The sequence below is a fragment of the Leishmania major genome, chromosome 8, assembly GCF_000002725.2.
Source record: "Leishmania major strain Friedlin complete genome, chromosome 8".
Taxonomy (NCBI): domain Eukaryota; phylum Euglenozoa; class Kinetoplastea; order Trypanosomatida; family Trypanosomatidae; genus Leishmania; species Leishmania major.
Genome location: NC_007249.2, coordinates 555001 through 574477, shown reverse-complemented (window position 1 = coordinate 574477; position 19477 = coordinate 555001). Strand labels below are relative to the sequence as shown.

Genomic DNA, 19477 nt, shown 5'->3' with positions numbered 1-19477 from the left:
CGGCGTGGGGGATGGGCGCACCCGAAGCCCCGGCAGCCGGCGCGAATTCGCCATCGCAGTGGTGTCGCCGCACCCAGGACAAGCTGCGTGCGAGGAAGGGAGGGAGGGGGAGGAAGGGAGGAGAGAGGCGGTGCGGCGTCACGTTCACCACCCGCTACGATCCCCCTTCCTCTTCCTCCGATGGCGACGACAGCACCACGGCACCTTTCCGCCCATCCCACCACCCCTTCTTCTAACGCCGATGTCCGGCTTGCGTGCGAAGGGGTGGAAGACGCAAGAAGAGACACAGCGGAGAGGGGTATCCCCTTGCACACACGCTTCCACCCACGTCACACACGCAGACGCACGGACATATAGAATGGCGAGGAGTACAAGGATCGGGAGCAGGGGCAGGTACGTTGCCCGATTTCCTCCTCGCACTACGCATCGTCGGTGCTGGTCGCAGCGTGGGCGATGAAGTACGGCATCTTCAGTAAGTCCTTGGCTGTTTTGCGCTTCGCTGGGTCGTACTGCGTGCACGCGAGGAAGACATCGAGGGCGGGTTTCTTCAGCGGCGTGTGCAACTCTCGCTTCACGTCCTTGTTGCACATGAACTGGCTGACCAAGTAGTAGTCGCGCACGGATGCGTCGTAGGGCAAGCGGCCCGTGAGCACCTGCGCCATCATGATGCCAAAGCTCCAGATATCGCACGCCGCTGTGACCTCCCCGCGCGTCGCCTCGGGCGACATGTAGAACGGCGTCCCTTCGATCGCGCTGGTCACTGTAGTGGTGGCCCTGCGAGAGATGCCAAAGTCGGCGATCTTGCACGGCCCGGAGTCTGGCACTAGCACATTCTGCGGCTTGATGTCGCCGTGCACGATGCCCTTCTGATGCAGGAACTTCAGCCCCTCGACAACGTTGCGCAGCAGCACCGCCATTGGCGGCCCCTCCCCCTCCGCGCCGCGCGACGAGGAGGCAAATTTCAGCAAGTTGCCGCCGCCGACGTACTCCATGACAATACGCAGCTTTTCCTCCGCCTCCACAAAAGAGATGTAGGCAACGATACACGTGTGCCGATGCCGCTCCATAATCTCCACCTCATTCATCCACTGCGGCTTCTCGCCTCGTGTCACGATAATCCGATTCTCGCGCTGATAGCGGCGCCGGCGAATGGGCTTGACGTCTCCGCGTTCTATCTTGATCTCTTTCACGGCCACAAAGTTGCCGGTCTCCGAGATGGCGAGGCGCACGACACACGACTTGGACTCCCCAAGCACTGTGTTGGACAGCTGGTAGCGATTGTGGCTTCGATCGTAGAACGTCTCGTACGGCGTGCCAACACCGCGGAGGGACAGCGAGGACGAAAGGAATGGAGAACTCGGGAGGGCATTAGCGACGCCGGTGGCAGCGGCGGTGCTCGTGGGCGTCACCGGCGCGGTGTCCCCCCCGCCCTGCTGCAGCCGCGCGGCGCCGGCATTTGTCAGCACCTCTGCGCGCACGGCGCGCTCGTCACCGAATATCGTCCACTGGGGCATGTGCCACACCATGGCGGCCGGCAGCGGCTCCGCCGATGTGCGCCGCATGGCATGCAGATCAACAGAAAAGTTAGCTCCGGCCTGCACGGCACCAATCCGCGTCCACGACAGCGGCGAACTCGTGCACGCCGGTGGTGGGGTGCCTAGCCACACATATGCGCAGTACCGCATCTCGAGCAGCGTCGGGAGCCCGCGCAGCATCGAGACGGGCTGACCATGAAGCAGGAGCGACTTCTCCGTCGTGGTGCCGCACACAATGTGACCCGTGTAGCCGGCAGTGCTGAAGTACGCGCCGCTCTCAGGGGGGAATCTGCGCACAAACCTATCATGGAAGCACTCCCCGCACTGTGCGCATGTCTGGGCGTAGTTGCCGGCAGACTCGAAGAAGGCGTTCCATGACAGGATGGCGCGGTCACTGTACAGCTCGACGATGCACGCCTTGTACCTCTGAGCGCACATGTTGACGGCGGCGATGAAGTCGCGGGAGATCTGCCGTGCCTCCTCCGCCTCCGCACGCACGAGCTCCCGATAGGTGAGAAAGCTGAGGAGAAGAAGCGCCACGTGGCGCCGCTTGAGCGTTACCTCGAAAGGCACCTGCGCGACGCCGATCTCCGTGGTAAACGACAGGGAGTGGCGAGAGCCGCTGTGGTGGCCGGCCAGCTGGCGGCCGGGGCCAGGATCGGCATGGGCGCTGTCCGTGCGCACCGATTGCGCATGTGGCGACCATGCCGCATCCTGAGGAAGCCGGAAGGCTGCCGCGGCGGTGTCGGGCGGCAAACGGCCACTGCGAGCCAGCTGCACCGGCGAGGACGTCCCCGAGCCGGTGCACGGCAACTGTGTGTCGCCGGGCGACTCCAGTCGCTGTGCACTCTCCCTGGGGCGGGTCATCAGCCGCAGTGTCACTTGGTTCACGGCCATCTCCGCAGCGCAGATCTCCTTGAAGCCGGAAAACTCCTTCACCCAGTACCGCATCGATTCCCGTACGCGCTGCGCACGCTCCACACAGTCCACAAAGAAGAAGGTACTGTGCTGGTGCGTCCGGATCACGTCCACCATGAAGGACAGCTCCACGAGGGACATCTGCACGTCCCACAAGACGTGATAGGCACGGCGGAAGAGACAGAAGGAAATGGCCAAGTGCACCGCCAGGAGGGCAAGGCTCACGAACAGGACAGTGTAGCGGGCCATGTCGCGGTGTTGCACAGAGACGTCTGCAACGACGCCGTCCGGCATCGACACCAATCTGTTCCCAATGGAGAAGGCGTGGACGTTCACGTAGAGGAGAACGGCGACCAGGAACAGCGTGCAGCCGAGCCACGGAAGGGCCAGAAGCAACGTTGTGGTGCTGACGGTGCTCCTCTGCTTCGCCGTCTCCGCCTCAGTGCCATCCTCGTACAGGCTGTCCACGTCGCCGTCCGCCGGACTCGGCAGCCGCTCGCGTTCCGTTGCTGCCGCGTCTCGCATGCCGACCAAAAAGTGGAGACGCTGATGACCGACAGAAACGAAAAGGAGCAAAATCGGGGGATACAGAGCGGCGCTGATGTGTACTTGTGTGCGTGTGCCGGTGCGCTCTCCTTCCTTTGCAGTCAAGCCTTTAAGGGGTGGGCACGCGGCGGGGACGCTTCACTTTTCGCTCTCCCGCTGCCTCGGCGTCCGTGTGTGGGTGAGGGAGGGGGCTGGCCCACGTGCAGATAGACGCACCCGCGCAACGCAGTTGACGCGTGAGGGCGAGAGAGAGAGAGAGAGGGAGGATACTGCGGAAAAGTAGAGAGAGATCAGCAGAGGCGTCAAACGTAAACGTATCGGGCCGAAACACAGAGAGAAACGCGGGGAGGGAGGGAGGGAGGGACAGCGAAGAGCACATGCGAGCAGCGAACAGAAAAAGGAGTCATACATACAGGTGCTTGCATGTATGAACATATAGATGCATGCATGTATATGTATGTATAGGTATAGAGAGAGGTGTACGCATATAGATACAGATAGATATGTCTATGTGTGCATGTACATGCAGCCCAAGCGAAGAAGTGCGAGACACAAAATATGGGGGGGGGGGGGGGAAGCGAGAGCAGCGAGGGAGAGAGACGAGGAACAAGAGCAGATGAGTACGGCGGTGTGGGGACAGAAAAAGAAAAAAGAAAAGAGAGAAGCCACACACACACACACAGTATGCAGTAAAGATGAAGAAATATGAACGGATGAGGGGAAGGGGGAGGAGGGAGATGGAAGGGAGGGCGTGGTGTGGGCACACGCTCAGAGACACAGGCACGCAGAGAGGAGAAGACGACACAAAAGCGCACGTTAAGCGGCCCTCTCCGCTATGTCTCGCTCCGTAAGTAGAGGCCCCGACCAACGGGGGGCGGATGCACCACACCACCGACCTGTGCGCCTGTTTGCGTGTGTGGATGGGTGGTTGCAAGTGCGTAGGCGCACGCGAGGGTGAGTCTCGCACCTGCACAAAAGAGAAATAAATATTCGGCGATGTGGTGGTACTGCGCAAGAGGCGAGGGGGGCTGCATCTCACACGCTTGTAGACGCTGCACGTGGCAACACCCGCAGGCAGGCACACACACACACACGCCGGCTGCCTCTTCACTACAGAGAAAACAAAAAGGCAGTAGCACAAATGCCCAGCCGTATTAGAGGAGAAAGCGAAGCGTCCGAGAGGAACAAGTAGGTGTGTGAGGGTGCGCGTGTCAGTACGTATTGGGGGGACAGGAGACGGGTCGAAACTCTGCATGTGGCGAATGTGCGCAGGGGTTTGTGATATGCAAGGGAGGGGGGCAGAGGAAGAGACGAGGTGACACCCAAGAGATGGTATTCGCGCATCGAAAAAAATAAGAAACACACAAGGGGAGAGGATGCAGCGGACGACCGCTTTTACACCTTCCCCGGGTGAGTAATGGGCCAGTGGGTGAAACAGCTGCGCTACGTACGCCCCCCCCCTCCCCTCCCCTTCATGCGTCGGCGTCGTGTGTGTGCACGCGTGCTTGCGTGCGAAGGTAAACGAGGGTGGCGCACGCCCACCGCAATCGGCCTTCCATTCGCGGGCTCCGCGCTTGGTGTGCTTTTGAGGAGAACGCGTGTAGAAAGAAAGCAGAGGAAGAGCGGGGAGAACGTTGTATGCGCCCTCCCCACCCCACCCCCTCCTCTTGCGTTGGCACAGCTCTGTAGCCTTCGCCCCGCGCTAAGGTCGCTGCGCCCCTCGCTCTCTGGTTCCCCTTTCCCTCTGTGCTGCACTCACTCGCTCTCATGATAACAGAGGAGGAGAAGGCAGGGGGTAAATCTGTATCACTTTCACCACGTGTCGAAATAAAGACTTTAGCCGCACGAATTCATACGCCCACCCACACCCACACGCACCGCTGCCACTCCTCTGACACGGCCACACACAGGACGCTGCACACACGGCCAATCAACAGTCGGCATTGACAAGCGTTTCTATTTTCCGCGCGGCCACTCTCCGCCAGGGTGCACGAGCCCGACGCCGCTCTGCCCACCGGCCGGCCACACGCCCCATCGCCCGGTGCATCCCCTCTAGGGGGGCTCGGCCCCCCCCACACACACACACACGTGCGCCGTGTGAGGGCCAGGTCGGATACGCGCAGGCCACGTGGACACCCTGCTCACCATATGGGTGGGCACAGGCGCATTCACAGCCGCAGGCCGCTCCGAGGCAGCGCCATCCAGAACCCCGCCGCCGGCATCAGTGGCAGTAAACCGCGCTCACCTCCCCACGCCGTAGGTGCGTGGCCCTGTCACCGCCACAAGCAGTTCGGCATTCGGCAGGGGATGGGGGGCTGCCTGGCGGCTCCACACACACACACAGAGCGTGGGTACTGGACCGCGCGCTATCGCGCCGATGTGTGCCCCCGTCACCAGGGCGCCCTCAAACTGCAGGCACGAGAAGGCCGGAAAAAGAAATGCACTGAGCGCAATGCCGTCCATGTGCACGTGTGAAGGTGGGGAGAGGGGGAGAGGAGGGCAGAAGTCAGAGGGGGAGGGTCGGTGTGTGTTGCGTGAACGAAGGGAGGTATAAGCACGAAGCAGCCGAGTCCTCAAATAAAAAGGCATGAAACGAGGAGGAGAACGGCGAAAGAAGCAATAGAGAGCACCACACACACACACACACACACACACATAGACGGTACAGTGAAAACCGAGACAGGTGTGCGCGCTTGTGCGTGTACATCTGCGTACGCGTGTGCGAGGGGGGAGGGGAGGAAGAGAGGAGCGGAGCACGGAGGAGCGGAAACAGAGCATCCCCGAGTGCTTTTCCAATGTAGATATGAAAACTCTCTGTCTCGCGATTCACCTCCGCCGCCGCCACACACGCATAGACACAGTGACGCTAGCACGGAGAATAAGAAAAAAGAGCAAAACAGGAAAACAGGAGAGGGGCGGAGAGGGCAGCGACTCGGGGGGAGACAGTCCGACGCGCGCCTCTTCTGTGCCTCTCGCTCTCCACACACTTCAGCAAGCGCGGGGGTGCGCGTGTGTGTGGAGAGAGACGGGCAAGGTCGCATGGCACACAGCAAATGCTTTTACGCTGTGCACGTCAGACGACGCCACGTAGGCAACGTGTCACTTTCGTGAAAGCGCACGACGTGTGTGGACGCACAGGCGCAGCACACAGGATGCACACAAATGGCGACTGGGAGAGGAGGGGAGAGAAAGAAACGGGACAACGTCCTCCCCCGGCGCGCTGCAGTGAGGACACAAGGGGGGGGGGGAGGGGCACCGGGCACGTGCTCGCGCGGATCAGGCGCCTACGCACTGTAGCTCAGAAGCGAGCAGCACGTCAGCGAACCCTCCGCCTTCGCGATCTCGTCCGCCTCCAGCACCACCTGGCGCGTTGGGCGGCCCTGCGCCGTCTCCTCTGCCGCAAACGCCTCGATGCGCAACGCAGTCCTGGGGAACTCAGCAGCCGTTACTATCGTGCGCAATGGCTTACCATTCTTCTCCGCGGAGAAGCTCAGCACGTTCGCGCCGGCCGGCTCATCAGAATCGACCTCCACCACTTTGAACCCGCGTGAGGTAAAGATCTCCAGGTCGACCCACTCGGGGTTCAGCAGCAGCGTATTCTCTGACAGAAAGGTCACCGCACACTTCAGGTGCAGGCATTGTTTCACAACGCACCGCACGCACTCCAGCCCGTGCTTGCCAAGGTACTCCTTCATCTGCTCGTACCCTGAGTCGTTCGAGCGCGTCGACTTGCCCACAAACACGTACTTCGAGTTCGCAACGTACAGCACGTCGCCGCCGTCAACGGTGCCCGGCTCGCGGATGCGGTAGTTCTCCTGGCGCAGAGTCGTCACCGTGTCCAAAATCGGGTCTACCTCCGGGCGGCGCGACGGCGCACCGGGGCGCGTGATGACGGCGCACGTGTTGTATATCATTGACACGTCCTCCACAAACATCGAGTCGGGCAGCTCGCTCAGCGCCGGCAGCTCGATAAGCTCGATGTCATAGCCGTCCTCGATCATCTCCTTGAACACCTGCACGTACGTCTTGTGCTGCTTCCGCATGGTCTCGAGCGAGATCGTCTGGCGTTCGATGCACGTCAGCTCGCACGTCTGCTTTTCCAGCGCACTCGACACGGCGCGGCACACAACAGTCAGCTTCGTCATGGTGGCTGGTCAGGGAGTGGGGGTATTAGGGGAAAAGGGAGAGCGAGTGAGAGAGTGTAAGAGGGCGGGGGTAGCGTAGATCGCGATATGCGCGTGTATTCGTGTGCGCATGTCTGTCTGTCAGGTAGAGCGGGGGAAGCAGGGGAGATGGGGAAGGAGGGAGGGCAGCCAGGTGAGACGCGGAGGGCGGGAGAGAGAGCGAGACAAGGCAAGGAGGCATCCGCAGACGGATGCGCGGGGATACGGGGAGCAAGCGGGTGGCGCACACCCCACAAGAGAGGGAGAGGAAGACGTGCGCGGGGCATCGCCCATCGCGCGCACATGCACGCATGCAGGTATGCAAGAGCATTCGATGCGAAGTATGCGCAGACACGCACGCACGAGCACATACGCCACAGGAAGCGCGTCATGCCCACACGCTGCGTAGTGCGTCGGGATGCCAGGGAGTTCCGCAGGCAGCGACCTCGCTGGTGGTCAAGTAGTGAACATACGGAGCAGCGCAGTTGACAGCGCCGCCGCGGGAGGGACGCTCGCCGTGGACAAGCACCGCCTGGTACAGGGCCGTGTCTGGGTGCACGTATCCGACGCTCGCTGCAATCAGGGCCACCGCACCGCCGCTGCTGCAGCTGCTGCTGCCACAGAGGGGGAGAACTGCCAGAGGCGCGGCGTCCACGCTGCTGGTTTGCTGGAGATCCGGTGTGCGACGGCTGCAGAAGGAGGCGAGGAGACGCAGCGCCTCCCAGCAGCCGGCCGAGCACGCGTAGAGGGTTGGCACCAGAGGTGAAGCGGCAGAGCTGCTTGCACGGAGACAGGACGGGAGCGGAAGGGTGAAGTAGCCGGCGAGCGAGATGTGCAGGGAGGCTGCGGTTGTGGCGGGCGAGACGGCGAAGGGCACCCAGCATCTTCCGAGGAGGGTGCTGATCGCAACAGCCACGGGTGAGTCACGGCACGGCTCGAACTCCTGGAGCACCGCAGCTAGGGAGGATTGTCCAGCGCTGTCCGCCAACACCTCTCGAACGCCGTAGTCCTCCATCGCGGCGGCGCCGGCGCGCGCTCTACCGACCTCGGCAGCACCGTACAGAGCAAGTTGCGAGCACAAGTCTGGTGCATCAGCGGCGAGCGATAGAAGCGCCGTGCCGCGCGCCTGCCCAGTCGGCGACACAGCCGTTGCCCACGAGTCGGGATGGAGCGCTGCCAGCACACTGGAGGCCAGCCAGGCCAGCAGCTGGTTGCCCACTACGGCAGCAGTGCTTGGGGCTAACACAGCGACGTAGTAGTACGGCGGCGACGCGCCGAAGGCGCCCACCAAGCCCAGCGGAAGGGTTGCGCGCAGCACGGGGGCGGTCTCTTGAGTAAAGGAGGCGGCGCAAGACAGCGCTTCACAGTGCCCGCCTGCCCGAGCCCTCGCCGTCGGCGGCGGGGACGAGAGAAGGACGAGGGCGGCAAAGAAGCGCCGCAGCGTCACCACGTTCACCGCTGGAACGGCAGCGGCGCCGGCAGAAGCGGCCGAGGGCAACGACGCAGAGGGCCCACTGGAGGGAAGAGGTGCCGTGCACGCGTACACCGGCCGTTCTCGGCCCTCGACCCATACAATGACGTAGCAGTCGGCGCCGCTGCTGCTACCCGCGGCGACAGCGGTGCCGGTGGTGGTGCTGCCTGCCACCGCACAAGGGGAGGCACTGGCTCTTGCCAAAGACGTAAGAGGGAGAGGCATATCGCATGTGCATGCACACACACGCCAGTGGCAGCGGCGCCGACATAAAGAGAGGGGAAGGAAAGTCTCCCGCAGCCGCTGTGCAGTGCTGCTGCTCTGTCTCGCTCCTCTCGCGTGATCCGCAAAGGCGGAGAGCTGTCCGTGACGACGCGGAGGGGAGAGATGAGGGGAGAGGAAGGGGAGGAGGAGGGGGGGCATGGATGGTCGCGTCCTTTGCGCGCCCGTCACTGTCTGTGCAAAAGCAGATCGGCACACGCGGGGAGAGAGAGAGAGCCGCGGGGGAGAGCGTTGGGGTGGCCCCAAGCGAAGGACATTGACGCACACACAGACACGTGCAGCGCACGTGTGCGAGCATGCGCAGGCAGAGAGAAGGGGCGACCACTTCTCCCACCCCTCACACACACTCTAAGGTGAGTCCCACGCAAGGGCAACGCCCCAGGCTTTCACACATCACGCACCCCCGGCATGTGTGTGTGTGTGTGTGTGTGTCTGGGCGTGCGCGCGTATGCGTGGGAAAGAAGAAGGGGAGGGGCGAGGCACTCGTGCGCGCTGGGCACGGGCTACCCTACAAGGCGTAGGGACAGGCAGGGGTGCGGACGGTACACCTGCGCGGTGGAGTGCGGGACTGCTGAGCGGCGCGGCTTTGCCTTTTCCGCTGCGGTTTTACTTTACGTTGTCTTCACTAACAAGGGAAAGGGTGGGGTGTAGAGAGACGCTGTCACCAAGAAACCCGACACACACGCACGCTCACACCAATGCACAGAGAGCGGCCAACACACTCAAGCAACGCGCCTCACACACACACACAGGCATTGTGTGTCTGCGCGGCAGGTGGGGGGACACGCTGTGCAACAATCACCTCCCTATACCTAACGGAGTCGCTTCCCTCCACCTCTCCTCCGCCTTCTCTCGCGCTGCCCATCACCCCCCTCCACTCGCGCACACCAGCACACACGCACGCGGACAGACAGAGACATAAACATGTGTGACTCACGTATGCGCGTGCGTGCAGGCACTGTGGAAAGCCGAGAAGACGAAAGGAGAAGAGACAGCGCCCCCATAACCAAACGTCCGATTCCTAAAAGACAGGCACACATGCAGATGATGAATGCCGAAGGAGCGTGCCACAGAGCGATGCGCACGCGATGGAGGGGAGAGGGGCCACTGCAGCACGCGCACACACGCAGAGGTGCAAACATGCACGGAGTGACAAGGTGTACAGTACACACACACACACACCAGCATCCTCCGCGCCAGTGGGGCAGTGCAAGCCCCACCACCATCTCCCAGTTATCCGCAGAAGATGCCGATATGACTCCTCGCACTCTCTCCTACGCGTGGTCCCTCAGCATCCCCCCCCCCACACACACACACATACACATACGCACATACGCAGATCAGCTTACGTTACGGGTGGCTGTCATCGGCGGCCTGGCGCTTCTTGGTCCAGTACTTCGAGTACCTTTTCTGCGCGTCGCTATCGTGGAAAGCAGGGCGGTACTCGGACCACTGATTGTAGCGCATCACCACCTCGCCCCAGGTCAGTGCGCACTTCTCCACCGGCGGCTCATTCGCCTTCAGCGCCTTTGCGACACACACGCGGTGCGCCAGCTGGGCATTCTCGAGGTGCTTCTGCAGCGCCTCGCTGGCCTGCATGTGCTGAATCGCGTCGTTCGACACGTCGTGGAAGGAGAGCTGCTGAGACATGATGGACGAAAAGGGGGCAGTCGAATAGGCAACGTGCAGGGGCACACACGCGCGCACACGGAAACACTACGCAAGGCCAGGGCACTGCGTAAGTGGCCGACTCGTAGTGTGTGAGGGGGAAAGAGGGTCCTTCGCTACACCGGCGAGACTGAGCACGGGAGCAGCAAACGATTGCGCGTGTGGGTGGGTGTCGGCGTGATATCAAGGGGAGAGAGTCCGATGACAGGAGGTAAGGAGATGATGGAGAGGAGCGAGGGGGCGGCAACGCGGAGCAGCATGCGCCGACACGGAGAGTGAGAGACAAGCCCACCACCTGTGCATCACATGTGGTGATAAGTTAAAGGCGAGAGGCTTGGCACCGCGCCACGCGAACACATGCATACACTCATACGCATGTCGTCCACCTTTATGGCAGTCGGTGCCGCCGCAGTCCCGCAACACGTGAGGACGTCAGCAGAACGCACCAGCACACAGCACTGCGGAAACGGAGGGCAGTCGGGGGAGGAGAGAAGGCGGAGCATTTCGCAGAGGATACAATACACGCACATGCACACCCCTATCATACCACTGCCTCAGTCCCTCCCGCTACCTTCCTTGTTCGCCATCCCGCCTTCTCACTCGCCTCCCTCACCTGCCGCCGCCTGTCGCACTGGCAAGGCTGCCTCCAGCTTGCGAACGCCCCCTTGCGGTGTAACGTCTCTGTACGCGAATCGGTGTGCGGCGGGATCGCGAGCGGGGAAGCTGTCACAGTTTTCGGATGGTGGAAGGGGCAACACCCTCTTCCTTCATTTTTTAGCCCCCCCCCTGCCCGCCCCTCTGTGGTGCTCCTGAAAGCAAGGACAACGGTGGCAAGCGATACGCGCCATGTGCGAGGGGTGCATAGAGGAGGAGAGATCGAGAGCACACGAGGACGGAAACCCAGGGGGGGGGATTGCGTGAGACACACACGCGCACATGTATGTGTACGCGCACAGCGACGGGAAAGAGAAAAGAGAGCGCGTGCGTGAGGCGGCTCATTCTGCAGTGCGGACGCTTCTCTATGAGGAGTCGCCTGTTCGCGTTGCATGAACTCGCAAACGGGCGCCCCTACGATGTGTCCGCTCGGCACGCATCCCGTGCGGTGCTCTATCTGGGGAAGAGGGGGATGTGTGACGGGGGCGGCAGACATGAGTGGGGCGTTCGACAGTAGTGCGCGACGCGCGCACAAACGTGCAAGCAGCCCCCCCCCCACCACCCGCCACCGCTGTCGCCAGAGCCGTTCCTGTCGCTGGACTACTGCACCTCGCAGTCGCCAACATCGGGACGGCATCGCGAAGGGCGGCGTCGAGGCTCTCGCGCGGCAGCCACGTACGACACCGTGGCGTGCCCGTTCTCCTCCGTGCTCCTCTCGCCCTCCCCCGCGTCCTCATCGTCGCCGTCGTCGTGGGTTTCAGCTGCCGCCGCCTTCGCTACAGCGACGGGCTCGGCGACCCCAAGCGCAGTCAGTGAGCCAAGTGCGGAGAGGGGAGGCAGTGACGCTGCTTTCTCTGGTGGTGCGGCGGCGGCGGCTTTGGTGGTGGCAGGCGGAGCAGCGTCATCGTCGGCAGACTTCTCGCGGCTCAGCAGGGAGGCCGCGAGGCGCACGGCCACGGCCTCGCAGTAAAGCAGCTCCTCTCGAACCGCGACAGCCGTTTCCATGTTTGCGGCGGCCGTGTCGTTCTCCGGTCCGCCCTCCAGCTCCAGCAGCTCGGAACTGATGGGTGCGCCCTTCACGGCTGCCTGGAGGCAGCGCACCTTGCAGTCGTGGAGGCTGCGGCGACAGCAGTCACTGGCGCTCCCGTGGGCATCCCCGTGCCGCGTGCAGTGGCAGTGTTGCAGCGCGTTGAACACCTTCACGAGGTAGTCGGCGGTGTTGAGGGACTGCAAGAGGAGCACGTGGAGCGATGTGGGCGAGACGCTGACAGCGGTGCTGTTGCCTGCGGTGCAGGTGGCGGGTGCAGGAGCTGCCCGCCACTCCTCCGCCGAGAGCGCCGCGTGGGCGCGAGAGCGCTGCAACGCCTCCCGGTACGCCTCCACGCGTCCCTGCAGCTCGCGCACCTCAGCCTCCTTCTGCGCGAGGCGCGACTGCACCGTCTCCTCAGCCTCCCCACCGTGGCTGCCCACACTCTGCACAGCACCCGGCTTCTCACCTGCGCTCTCCAACAGCAAGCTCGGTGTGTCACCGCTGGCGCGCTGCCATGCCAGCTGCAGGTGTGCGCACCTGTGACTTGTCTCCTCGAGCCTCGCCATGATGTGCGCCTCGTGCAGCTCTTTCGCCTTGAGCTGCTCGCGCAGCCGCGCGTTCTCGTCGCGGTAATGACGAAGCAGGCGACTCACCTCTGTTGACGACGTGTCGTCTGCGCTCGTGTCGCGCGTGGGACGCAGGTCGGGGTGGCGGAGGAGGCTCCCCAGCGAGCGAGTGTCGCATGTGCCCGCGCCACCGCGCGGGGCGAAAGGCTGCTGCGGCTGCGTCGCAGGGGAGGGCCCAACGATGCCCCAGCAGCTCCCGTCAGCGTCTCGGCCGCCACACCCCAGCTCATGTGCAGAAGCGTCCGCAGTACCGCCGTGGTCTAGCAACGAGCTCCGCTGCAGCAGCAGCGAGGACGACAGATGGGTGGACGTGACGAGGCCCTCCGGCGGCCTCTGCGCGTCCCGCGCGCCGCTCCCGGGGACGTGAAACCACCGCGGCGGCATCAACGTGCGCGCAGGCGGCGCCGTCGGGCAGGCGCCCGTGCTGCTGTACTGCGTGTCGAGCCGCGCGAGGCCCGCGCGGGCAAAGATGTTCTCCTCTTCTCTCCACATGCGGCCCAGCGCCGCAACGGCAAGACGCGGCAAAAAGACGGGGAGCGGCAGCGGTGGTGGCGCGGTGCAGCCGCCAGTGAGCTGCGCAGGCCATGCAGCGAGAAGACGAAGCAGCCGCAGCACACACAGGTCGGTAAGTCGGTCAGTGGGGTGACGCACAACACGCGTGGGTGTGTCTCCTCTACGTGTGGGCGTGCGGTTCTCTTCCAGGGGTGTACGCCGCGGCGCCTGTGGGGGTATGCGCGCATGTGTATGTGGGGAGGGGAGGGGGTGCGCCGCGGCACTGCTACGGCCTGGAGCAGCGCAGCGGGTCCCTCGCAGAGCAGCACAGAGATGGAGGGACGGAGAGGGTGGGGAAGATGAAGGGGGAGGGAGGAAACGGCACAGACGCAGCAGCGCACCCCCATACGTGCGCCTTCGCACGCGAGGGAGAGGGGGGCCTCTGCACAGAGAGGGTCAAGTGACTCGCGCCACCACGTCGGTGTCCTCACGTACACAAGCACACATACGCTCTTCCCAAGAGCAGTGCCTACACGTGAGAGCGACAGCCGCAGTCGAGTGGAAAGGCGGGGCACGAAGGGGCTCGCACACTCAGCAGCGTGCGCACATCCTGGCGGTGAGACAGAGCGAGAGCGAGCACCAGTGAGCATCTCACTGATGCAGACAGAGACACACACACAGGGGCAGCCAAGCGCGGTGAGTGCTGCGTCATCCTCTCTTGACTTGCGTTGCTTGAAATGCGAATCGACTCCACCAGCACGCGCGCACGCGCACGTGCACCACCCATCACACAGTGCGGGGCGGGCGTCAGCCCGGGTTCGAAAACGGGAAAGAAAGGGAAGCAAGAGGTGCAGAACAGAGAAGGACAGCGACAGGTCGATGTGGGACAACTCGCAGGGGGGCAGAGGGCTGGTGCACCGCGGTGCTTGCATCTCTGCGTGTGCGCGCGCAGACAGACAGACAGATACCGCAAGGCGCCGTTGGCACACAGAGCACACGTACGAAGAGCGGGGCAGGGGTATGAAAGGAGCGCAGCATCGCTGACGACAGAAACGCCGTTGTGCCACCGAACCGTCTCCCACTAGCTCCACTCCCGCCCTGCTCCACTCTCCACACAGGCCCTCACACAGCAGCGGGCGCTGCACCTCATGCGGCACGAGTCACCTTCATCTCATTACACGCATTCGCATGCGCCTACGCGCGTGTGTGCGCGTGCGTACGGCTGGGTGCGGCAGTGATGCGCGCAAGTGCACACGGAGAGACGCACAGAGAAGCCGGCAGCGAGGGTCGTCACCCTCCCACCTGAGGGACGAGGACTACTTGGGACTGAACACGTGTCCGCCCCACGTCGATGTCGTCGCCTCCTTCCGCTCCGCCTTGGCAAAGAGCTTGGCCGCACTCCCCTGAGCCCAGCAGCCGGCCGCCATGGTGCTGGAGGTCTTCGCCGTTGCTGTATCGCCGCGTGACAGAGGCTCCACGGCCGAGTCGACGAGCAGCGACTGCATATCCTGTCGCTTGGTGGCACGCTGGCGCGTGTCGAGCGTGTTGGGCGGCAGCCCGTGGTCGCTGCCCGCGGAACCCGTCGAGGGGAGCTTCAGGTACGGCAGGCTCTCCGTATCAATGGAGAAGTCCGACGGCGCCGTGTCCGGCGAGAAGCCCAAGCAGTCACCGCTACGGTTGCTGTACCTCATCAAGTACTGCTTCCACGACGCATCCTCGCTGGCGGCGCGGTCGTCGCGGTGTCGGCGCTGCGCCCTGTCGCTCGCCATCCTCTGCAGCGCGGCGGCAAAAGCGGCGCGGGTCTCCGGCAGGACGAGATGATCCACGTTGACGACGCACAGCTTGATCATGCCGTGCAGTGGGACGTGCGAGAACACCTTGTAGATGCGGCGCGTCTCCTCCGTCTGCTCCATCGTGACAACCTCCTCAATCACGGCGGTGACCGTGTCGGGCAGTGCGGCGCTGCGCAGCTTCGCATCGTGCTTGAGCATCTTCACCGTCAACATGTGCAGGTAGTACGGCTGCCCTTCTCCGTCGGCGTACAGCTCGAGGTAGTCGCCCTCGCCCTCCGGAGTCGTGACGGGGCGCGGGGCCATGGGCGGCGAGTTGCGCAGCATCGACGGCGGCAGCCCCTTCGGCTCCTTGGTCACCTCGTTCAGCGCCTCTAACAAGAATCGCTCCACCTCCGCGTCGGACTCGCTCAGCGGCTGCGCCAGCTGCCCCAGCTCGCGCACCCGCTCCGAAATACTGGCGCAGTCGGCGTAGCGCTGCCCTGCCTCGTACTGCGGGGTTGTCATCACGTACCGACTCTGGCACGACATCGGCTCCATGTAGGCTGGGAGCTGGATCGCCACGGCCTTCGCCGAGGACGGCGGCGGCGGTGCCGCCAGAAAGGGGTCGTCGGAGCGGCGCAGCACGCACGAGTTGCGGTGCCGCTTGAAGAGGTCAAAGCGGGCCTGCGCGCCGACCCTCCGCGGCTGCACCGGCTGCAGCACACAGGGGCGCAGCGTGTAGGGCGTGAGAAGGTCGTGGCACATCGGGCACTTGCGCTGCGCGCCGGCCACCTTCTGCCGGCTCATGTACTGGAGGATGCACGGGAGGCAGTAGACGTGGCCGCACTCCGTGATGCGCGGCGCTGTCGGCATTTCCATGCAGATGGGGCACTGGAACTCCTCAGGAGTGGCCCGCATGACGACCGAGTGCACCACCTCCCACGGCACGAGGCTGTCGCTGAGCTGGATGCACTCCATCAGCCGGCGCTGGCCCTGCGGCAGCCCCTGCGCGGACGTGATCGTTAGCAGCTCGGCGCGAAGGATGAACTGGAAGTTCTGCAGCATGAAGGCGCGCTTCAGCACGGCGGGGTCGACATGCCGCACTGGCCGTGGGCGGCGATAGGTCGCCGCCGTGGTGGCGGTGGTGGCGGTGGACGGACGCTCACGAGCCCCGCCGCTGCTGCTGCTTCGCAGGGCCGCCGCCTGTAAGTCGGCGATGTCCCATATATTCTTCACGACCATCCCTCGCCTGCCGCCCTTCTTCGGCCGCGGCATTGGTGCCACTGCACGTTGTCTAACCAAACAACTGAACCCTCGCCGTCTACGCGTACCCGTTGCTCGATGCGCGGCCACACGCACACACACACACCGTCTGCGTGAGTTTGTGTGAGAGAGACAACAACTAAAGGAGAAAGAATCGTCGCTAGCACTCGAGCTGAGCACGCCGCTGCAGCAGTGCGCCTGTGGAAGTGGCGGTGCACGTGCGGACGGACGTACGCGTGTAGGGACGCAGACGCGGGCACACATGCACACGGCAGATGGGTGGAGAGAAAGCACGTGAGCAGACGTCTACAGCGAGTGAGAGAGAGAGGGGCTAAAAGGGGGAGGTGTGCACGAGGAGGAGCGGCAGGCGGGCCAACCAAACAAGTGAGCAGCTGCGTGAGCCCGCGTATGCCTGCGGGCGTGTTCGTGTGCATGCCGTGGGAGAGAGTCCGTGAGAGCAGATGGGAAAGGGTCGAGGGAAATGGGGCACAGAGAGAACGCCAGGGAGCGCAGCGGAAGAGGCGTACGTGCGAGCTCTTTCTTCAGCGCGGCCACTCTCCGCCAGGGTGCACGAGCCCGACGCCGCTCTGCCCACCGGCCGGCCACACGCCCCATCGCCCGGTGCATCCCCTCTAGGGGGGCTCGGCCCCCCCCCACACACACACACGTGCGCCGTGTGAGGGCCAGGTCGGATACGCGCGGGCCACGTGGACACCCTGCTCACCATATGGGTGGGCACAGGCGCCTTCACAGCCGCAGGCCGCTCCGAGGCAGCGCCATCCAGAACCCCGCCGCCGGCATCAGTGGCAGTAAACCGCGCTCACCTCCGCACGCCGTAGGTGCGTGGCCCTGTCACCACCACAAGCGGTTCGGCATTCGGCAGGGGATGGGGGGCTGCCTGGCGGCTCCACACACACACACAGAGCGTGGGTACTGGACCGCGCGCTATCGCGCCGATGTGTGCCCCGGTCACCAGGGCGCCCTCAAACTGCGCGACGCTTGGGCGTGAGCGAGATGAGAAGAGGGATAGAGGGGGGAGGAGGGAGCAGGAGGGAAGCAATGACGAAGAGGGCGGTATTGTCAGTGCACGCGTAGAACGCAGCTGTGCTTTTTCAGCAGACTGTAAGTCCCGGAATCAATGAATACATCCTGCTGCATGCCTGTCTCTCGCCCTTCTGATCTTGCAGTGTGTGCTCACCCAATACCGTAGGAAAGGGCGAGAGTACACCGGGACACACGCGGATGATGCGCTGCTTCGAGCGTGCCAAATACCTTTTTCCCCTCCTGTATGTGTGCGCACCTGGTCTGTGAAGGTGATCAGCGTCAGTGTTGTCGTCATGTTGAGTATCACGACGAACACGCAAGAGAGACACAGAGACACAAGCTAGAGCCCTCGCCCCACCCGTTGTGGTGTTTCTGGGGTGAAGGCAGCAGTGAACGCCGACGAAAACGGCGAGGGGTGTCGTTGCCACCGCGTTGCAGCCTTGACAGCAGACACGCGTACTTTGCTTTCTGCCTTGACTGTATGTTGCGCTTTACGGGGGAGCATCGGGGCGTGCGGAGGGGCAGAGATGTACGGGAGAGCGGGTGGCGTGTGAACACAGACACACGCACACACGCGGAACCCAACACCCCGCCCAGCTACGTGAAGCCCGTCCCTCCAACCCAGAAGCAGAGGTGAGTGTAAATCGCACGCCCACACACACCAGAGAGAGCAAACGGGGAAACAGACGCAAGGCAGCGAAGTGACGCGGCAGTCAGAGGGGGAGAAGGTGGAAAACAGCAAAGGGACGGGCAGCAGTGCCGACAAAAGCAGGATGAGGAGCAGCGGCAGCAGCGGATACACGAATGGCAACACCAACACCGTCTTCGCTTGTGTTTGCTTTCCCCTCCTTCGTAGGCATGCGTCGATCACCCATCTTTCCTGTTCTGTGGCACGTTCGGCACCCCTACTCCTCCTCCTCCCTCCCTGCCCGCTTGCTTGCACGCAGGTGACCTCCGACCCCTCGTGAAGGTGTGTGCGTCCCTGGTTACGTCTCGGTGTGCCGCTACTGCCGCATACGCGGCCACTAGTGCTGCTGCTGCTGTCTTCGGGTGTTGTGTCTATTCGCCTTCTCAGCACCGCAGGTACAAGAAAGTGATGGGGCCACGTACACGCGCCCCTCGCCAGAGCGCTGTCGACTAGACCTCGGGGATCCTTGGACACAGACGGGCACTCGTTGCACAGCAGGCGCTTGGACTTCTCGTCCTTCACAATCGTCGGGAAGCCGCCCACCTTGGCGGCGAAGCGGCGGTCGGGGTTGTTGTCGTTGCGCCGGCTCACTTCACCACCAAGTAGCGCGCCCATGGTGGCCTTGGCGCGCAGCTAGCGGCAGAGGCCCTGCGTCACCGCGATGCCCTCAGCCGGCCTCAGCCTGAGCACGTGGTCCGCAGGGCACACCCTCTCGATGCCCACGCAGTGCACGCGCAGCTCCTTGGTGCCCATCGCCTCGTGCCCCTGAGAGACTCTGGAACAGCCTCTTGACCGGCACGCAGCCGCCGCAGTGGATAAGGTCCTCCCTCTTTCTCCAGTGAAGATGGCGAGAGCAGCGCTGCCCCCCTCCCCTCACAAGGAGCCAGGCGCCATTGCGGACGGCGGTGAGTGCGGGGCTGCACTCGCGGAAGGGGCTGCAGCCAAAGTCGATGATGGCCCAGCCCAGCATGTTCTCGCGGATCTAGTCGCGCTCGCACCCCTTCGCCTTCCAGTCCCCTGGGCTCCAGTTGGAGAAGGGTCGGAGGCTGAAGTGGCTCTCTGCGACGAGCGTCTCGGCCTCGCGCACGGCCTGCTTGACCTCGGTGTGCCTCATGGTGAGCTGAGGGGCAATGAGAGAAACAGGGGGTCATGGACTACCGGGCCGCAGGTAGGCATGAGATAGAGGGGGACGTGTACTGGGGCAAGCAGCGATGACTTTGATGCCCGTGTTGTTGGGTGCGTGCAAGGTAGAGCGAGAGATGCGGAAACGTAGAGCACCACAAGCATGGCGTGTGCTGTCGCGGTGGAAGTGGCCACGTCCACGG

The 19477-nt window shown here is 63.6% G+C and overlaps 6 protein-coding genes across 6 annotated transcripts; all 6 read right to left on the bottom strand.

Annotated features, from left to right (window-relative positions):
- Positions 1-419: 419 nt before the first annotated feature.
- LMJF_08_1280 (putative protein kinase) lies at positions 420-2978 on the bottom strand (the record flags this gene model as incomplete). Its single annotated transcript, XM_001681109.1, has 1 exon — positions 420-2978. One exon carries the CDS (start codon positions 2976-2978, stop codon positions 420-422), a length of 2559 nt encoding a protein of 852 aa, XP_001681161.1.
- Positions 2979-6283: 3305 nt separating this feature from the next.
- On the bottom strand, positions 6284-7144 carry LMJF_08_1270 (hypothetical protein; the record flags this gene model as incomplete). Its single annotated transcript, XM_001681108.1, has 1 exon — positions 6284-7144. The coding sequence occupies one exon, from the start codon at positions 7142-7144 to the stop codon at positions 6284-6286; it is 861 nt and encodes a 286-aa protein (XP_001681160.1).
- A 406-nt stretch (positions 7145-7550) lies between these two features.
- On the bottom strand, positions 7551-8858 carry LMJF_08_1265 (conserved hypothetical protein; the record flags this gene model as incomplete). Its single annotated transcript, XM_003721732.1, has 1 exon — positions 7551-8858. One exon carries the CDS (start codon positions 8856-8858, stop codon positions 7551-7553), a length of 1308 nt encoding a protein of 435 aa, XP_003721780.1.
- A 1407-nt stretch (positions 8859-10265) lies between these two features.
- LMJF_08_1260 (conserved hypothetical protein) lies at positions 10266-10565 on the bottom strand (the record flags this gene model as incomplete). Its single annotated transcript, XM_001681107.1, has 1 exon — positions 10266-10565. One exon carries the CDS (start codon positions 10563-10565, stop codon positions 10266-10268), a length of 300 nt encoding a protein of 99 aa, XP_001681159.1.
- Positions 10566-11837: 1272 nt separating this feature from the next.
- On the bottom strand, positions 11838-13277 carry LMJF_08_1250 (conserved hypothetical protein; the record flags this gene model as incomplete). Its single annotated transcript, XM_001681106.1, has 1 exon — positions 11838-13277. The coding sequence occupies one exon, from the start codon at positions 13275-13277 to the stop codon at positions 11838-11840; it is 1440 nt and encodes a 479-aa protein (XP_001681158.1).
- Positions 13278-14701: 1424 nt separating this feature from the next.
- Positions 14702-16222, bottom strand: LMJF_08_1240 (conserved hypothetical protein; the record flags this gene model as incomplete). Its single annotated transcript, XM_001681105.1, has 1 exon — positions 14702-16222. The coding sequence occupies one exon, from the start codon at positions 16220-16222 to the stop codon at positions 14702-14704; it is 1521 nt and encodes a 506-aa protein (XP_001681157.1).
- Between the last annotated feature and the right edge of the window lie 3255 nt (positions 16223-19477).